Below are 6,000 nucleotides of genomic sequence, written 5' to 3'. Positions count from 1 at the left end.
GTGATCCCTCTCCAGAGCCGTCCCTTCCACTCTCCAAGGAAGCCCTGCGGCCACCAAGACCTGCTGACACCCTCGGCTCACAGCTCGCCATTCCCTGTCCTCTTAGAGCCCAGGATTTCACGGAATTCTTGAAAGGCGGCTGAGAGGAACGGCTGCTGTTACACCCGCAGGAGCCAACCAAGCCGAAGGCGAGATGCGCGGCCGGCGTTTTCCAGCCCCAGCTCACGACGGAGCCACGGCGAACTCGCGTGCCCGAGGCAGCGCCAGGCCGGCTGCTATTACCGCCTCTGCCCTGCCAACCCGGGTGGAGCGGGCTCTGCAGAGCCGGGGAGGCCGAGAGCTCAGTGCGTGACCAAGGGTCACAGCAGCAGTACCAGCGAGGTGCCGGGCCGGCGGTAGCGGGCAGGGCCCCGGCCCGGCGGCGCTCCCGCCCCGCGGAACTTGCGCACAGGCCGCCGCCCCCCTTCCGGCAGCCGCGGCGGCTGAGGCGGGCTGAGATGGCGGCTGCCGTGCCCGGCGCCTCTCGGGCCCGCGCCGCCTCCGCGCTGCTGCTGCTGCTGGGCTGCTGCAGCGCAGCGCTGCCCGGTGGCGTCCAGGTACGGGGCTGGGGAGCCGCGGCGGGGCCTGAGAGCGAGCGGGCGGGCGGGCGGGCGGCGCCTGGGGCTCGGTGCTGCCGGCGTCCCCATCGCCGCCCCTCGGAAAGCAGGGAGCGCGCCCGTGGGCTGCCCGCGGAGCTGTCCGGCACGCAGGAGGGGCCCTGTCGCTACGACGGGCACCGATACTGAGCCGCGGTCCCCAGCGCTGCCGCCCGGCGGGCGGAGCCTCCCCGCGCTGCCCCGTGGGCGGAACCGCGGTGCCTTCGAGCTGCTGAAAGTTACAAGCCCCCAGACTTTTTATCCTCTTGCGGGTTTCTGAAATTCAGTTTCTTCCTGGCCACGCCCTGTAACCTCTACTGGGTGTCTGATGCCCCTTGCCGAACCCAGCGGGCCAGGGCGGAGGAGCGGCCCGGGCTCCCCGGCCCGGTGCCCGCTTGCACACGGCAGGTGCCAGTGGGTTTGTCAGGTGGGAGTAATTTAATGTTTCAGCAATTAGCTTAATGCACTGGGCCCACGCTACATCTGGAGTGTTGTTTGCTTTTGAATTCTGCGTTATTAACACGTTGTTATGCTTGAAATTAATTACAACTAGGACCAAACAACCCCCGCACCCTGAACAATAGAAATATTCTTATAATCTCTGGATGACTAATTAAACTGCAGGTTGTTTGCTGCTTGAAGTACAACACTATTTCAGTTACTGTGTGTTTTGTGTAAGACCACGAGCATCATCCCAGAACTCCTCAGTTAATAGAGTCTGATTTAAGAGTCAGCAGATTTGGGTTGTTGCCCCATGATAGACTTAATCCCTTACCTCAGTGAAGTCTTAGCCCCTCGTTGTGCCCTGATTTATGCTCTCTGTTAAGGAGAAAGGGCCCTCTTATCTGCAAAGGAAAGTGGGAACTGTGGAGACCATAGATTATACAGAAGGTTGCTGTCATAGATCCTGATTTTGGAAGATATGTGTAACCACCTTGGATTTAAAGTGGCTTCAAACTGCAGATTCTCTTACCTGCTTTTAAAAATTTAATTGAATTGAATTCTAGCATCTTTTCTCATTAAGGATGAAACTGTGGGTCAATAAATCACATTATTTTGCTCTCGGAGTGTCCTTTGGAGTAGAGGTGTGTAGGCTTTTTTAACTAAGATGCAAGTGACTAATAGTTCCTCTTTATTCTGTAGCAAGTTTCAGGGAAAGATTTGGAGCAGTTAACATGAAATGTGCAAATGATAAGAAAAACACCTCTCTTCTAGCTTTTCTAAGGTCTGTTTCAGTATTAATGTGTGGTAAACATGTGCATTGAACACTATTGTGGAAATAACAAAACTATGAGTGGTCATTTCTTATTGCTGAAAATTTTTTTTTCATCTTTCAGGATCAAGCAGAGCAGTTTTTTAGAAGTGGACATACAAATAACTGGGCAGTTTTGGTAAGCATGGTCCAGGTTGTTTTCCTCCAACAGTGTTGACAGTTCTTCATCAGGAGCTGTAATTGCAACAGTCCTTCAAGAATCATGCTCATTTGAAAGAAATGGAAAGATAAACATTTGGAAATAAATAAATTTGAAATTGTACCTGCAAATTTATTATGCTACAATGAAATTATCTTTTCAATATGACAGAATTTCAAGCACTCAGTGTGTCTAGCTACATGGCAGAATTCATAAAACAAAAATTCCAGAAACATTAAAATAGTTAAATTAGCATACCGCATATTGAAAAAAAAGTGTAATTCTGATACTAGGGAAGTCTGGTCTCTTTGAGCAGAAAGGTAGAATTTGTATCTCATTTTTGTTCTTATTCAATCTGTTAACTTGTGATAACAGACTGGGAATAAAATCAGTTGAAGCAATACAATGTTTAGATTGACTGTTTTTTCCCTTTCTTTTTTCTTTGCCATGTAACTTTTATTAGCTTTGAATCATGCTGCACAATTGGTTCTTAATCACAATTCAGGTCTTAATGACTAATTTGTTTCAGAACACTATTGTAATTACTCAGTAGCAGCTGTTTGTTTTCCAGATACTGAAACTAAGCAATATAAAAGGAAAGTTAACAGTAACTAATTGTAGGAATAATTTCTATATTCTACAATGTATCAACTTGAAACTATTAAAACATAACATACTATTTTAATACTGTTAACAAATAGATGCTTTTATTTTGTATCCATGAAAACATATAAAGAAGGTGGAAAATTAGGTCCAAGGACCTCTACTATCTGTGCTGAACAGATTTTCTGCTGGTTTTATTTTCTCAGCTGTTCATCGCTGAGTTTTGTAACAGTTGCTACTAATTTTTAAGCAGCAAATCAGGGAGAGATTATTGCTTTCAGGCACTTCAAAGCTGGGATCAAACTGCAATCCCACCTCATCAATAGCTTGAATTAATGTGCTGCAGCGTGGATAACTATATTTAGAGCATAGACACTTTCCACTGTGTTCTAAGGGAGGTACTAGAGGCAGGGGACAGGTGATGTTACCTTGAAATGTCTCAGCTAAATTGGACACAGTTTGTTTTCAGAGCATTAAATCTTGCTGAAAGGCAAATGTCCTCGTGGACTGATTCAAGTGGGGTTTTTGGAATTCCTAACTGACAGGGTGATAGATACACAAGGAGATCCTTTTGGGCTGAATTTTGTTATTACTTAAGCTACAGCTCAGTTCATATTATGGAAAGAGCAGAGAAAGAGATGCTCTGTAGTGTGATTTACAGCTCTACATTTAGAGCTGGAAAAGTAAAAAACTATCTAAATGCTTTTTCCTGCATCTCTGTTTTTGTGGTTTTAAAGTCGCCTCTTCTGGAAGCTTTTGGAATGTCTGAATCAGAACGTGATTTAGGGAGTGCGTAGGTAAAGGGAATGGCTAACCCCGACCCCTTGCCTGTTAGAACAGTAGAAATTGAACTCTGAGAATTTGTATCCAGATTTATTTTATTTGTATTGGTTAGAGCTCACTTTGCTTTCACTTTGACTCCATAAATGCAAATGTACTCAGTGCATTTTCCCCTGTGTGTGGCTTCTGCATGAATTATTTCACTTGTGCCTTTGTGGAAGAATGCTCCCAGAATGGGATTGCTATTGAGATGAGAACTCTTCCTTTGATCTCTCTTCCATTTGATAAGGAGAAAGCAAATGAAAAAATTTAGCTTATCTACTTGCTGTTGCTGGATTATTCCCCAAAGTGCCAATTTCTATATTTAGTAAGGGTTTATGACAATTTTATCTTGAGTCAGTATTCTAGGAATTTTTTTTTTAACTTTAATTTTCAGAATTTTTTGCTTTGGGACAACTAAGATTTGCATAACTTGTATCATGAGTTTCTTGGTGTTACTATATTCTTTCTGAGTTGTGACTATTTTTTAAATATTCCTGTAATCACGTTCTTCTGATGCAATGTGTCAGGCCACTTTGTATCTTCACACTATTTAATGTGGTTTTTTTTTTCCATTTCAAGGTGTGTACATCCCGATTCTGGTTTAATTATCGTCATGTGGCAAATACTCTTTCAGTGTACAGAAGTGTCAAGAGGCTGGGCATCCCTGATAGGTAAGGGAATCTTGGTGAATCCAGTTCTTGCAAATGTGCTACTAAAGTTCTCATGCTATCTGAATCAGTATGGAAATACTGTTTTCTTCCCAGTTTAACTAAAAAGGAAAAAGTAAAGTAAAGTAAGATAAAAATAAAAAGGAAGAATGCAAACGCATCAGTGTGGTGAAAAGTGCAGCAATGTTGTTCCAATGGAAAAGCAACAAGTTGCATAATAAAATTTCCATTTGGAACTGGCTAATTAGATATAACCACTTGGCAAATTGGTGAAAGTGTAATGTGAAGTTGCTAAATGCACTCAGAAAAGACAGTACTACTGTGAGAGATGAGTCTTGCTATACTTTAATTTCCTTTTAGTGTGGTAACTGTGACTGTACTAAGATGTAAGACTTCCACATCTGTAACTACATTGAGTCTTTAAAGGCTTTGAACTATAGGAGCAACTCCTATATATTGGCAGTTGCCTTGAAAAAATTCATTTTGCATGATTTTTTTTTTTTGAGAAACCAATTTTTTTGTCTGTGCAATTTGTGTTTCCCTAGCAATAGGACAAGGGTTAGAACAGTGTCTTTTCTTTGGCAATGGGAATAGGCAGGTTCTGAAGTATCTTTGTGTTCCTACTGGGAGTTCTAGCAGTGTTGGCACAGCTCCTTGCAGCTGTTTCAGAATGTAATTCACTTCTATCAGAGCTGTGGAGGTGAATTTAAGGCACCAGCATCTGTTGTAATAAACTATATGTACCATAGGCTCCTATAGAATTCCTTGTGGTCCTGGTTTTTAATGGTAGTTTAGAGGGCCAGTCGTTTCTCCAGCACATCTGCCTGAAGAAGTGTGGCCTGCTTCATCACTGCAAAATGCATATTCTGATGGATTGAATCAGTATGTCATTTTTTTGTCCAAGTCCAAAACTGCACACTTGGAGTCCCCAGTTAACTCCCACTCAGCTATGAATACACTGACAGTAACATCCTGTTCCCTGTGTTTAATATATTAAAAAAGAAAAAGAAAAAAGGGAGTGGCTTTTTGGTTTTTGAAAGAGTGGATTTTGAAACTCAATTTTTAGATGCATTTTGGGGTTATAAATCCAAGGGAATGCACTGCAGAAGTGCTGTGGGCTGAAAGGCACAGAAAGATGCCTTTTGTTCTTGCAGACGTCATTCAGGAGCAGCTGTTCTCTCTCTTGTGCAGCCTTTGAAGCACAGGTGCCCTTAGCACTTCCTCAGAAATTCTGTCACCAATCCTGCCCTTAGCTGAGAACTTTCATCTTCTTTGCATCCATCTATCTTTACCATTAAAGACATAATAAGTGTGAGTTTTAGAAATACTGCAAGAACTATGGTGTGACTGTGATTTCTGTGTTCAGTAGCAAGGTCCATTGCTTATCCATATCCAAAGATCTGGAATTAATCTCAAAAAGCCAGCAATGCTTTAGGCTACAGACAAGAATACTCTTCAGGACATTGGAGAAGACCTAAAGAGAGAGTGAGAGGGAGCCTGTTTATTTAGCCTTTACAGCAATTTTTATGTGGATTTGAACATGTTTTCCCTTGGGCAAACTTAGTTTATGTGTTTTTCTTTCTTTGCTGCAGGACTTCTTTCAAAATACTGACAGGAAAAAAAAAAAACGAAAAAATTCCCAACAAACCTCAAAATCACATCCAAAAAATAAACATTTATCATGGTCCTTGGAGTTGGTTGTTTTTAGTGCCCTTTAAAAATCCCTGAATTATTTTATTAAGAGCTCTGGCCCCCTAGGTCCAGGTCCTGTGTACTAAAGTTGCTGATGTCAAATTCTCTCCTGCTCATCTTTGGCCTGACTTAGTCCTGTGGATAAATGACAGCCAGCTGCATTTCTGT

General features: G+C 43.0%; 1 protein-coding gene across 2 annotated transcripts in view; it reads left to right on the top strand.

Moving 5' to 3' along the window:
• Positions 1-472: 472 nt before the first annotated feature.
• The window catches only part of PIGK (phosphatidylinositol glycan anchor biosynthesis class K), a 64,303-nt gene continuing 58,775 nt past the window's right edge, over positions 473-6,000 (top strand). For both annotated transcript variants that reach the window (XM_050977496.1, XM_009088620.4), the window contains exons 1-3: positions 473-596; positions 1,973-2,026; positions 4,052-4,143. In XM_050977496.1, the coding sequence (XP_050833453.1) occupies positions 498-596; positions 1,973-2,026; positions 4,052-4,143 (245 nt within the window). In that variant the 5' untranslated portion in view covers positions 473-497. The remainder of the gene's footprint in view (positions 597-1,972; positions 2,027-4,051; positions 4,144-6,000) is intronic.

The sequence above is a fragment of the Serinus canaria genome, chromosome 8 (assembly GCF_022539315.1).
Source record: "Serinus canaria isolate serCan28SL12 chromosome 8, serCan2020, whole genome shotgun sequence".
NCBI lineage: Eukaryota > Metazoa > Chordata > Aves > Passeriformes > Fringillidae > Serinus > Serinus canaria.
Note: the sequence above shows the minus strand (reverse complement) of the source record. Positions and strands in the feature narration are given on the sequence as shown.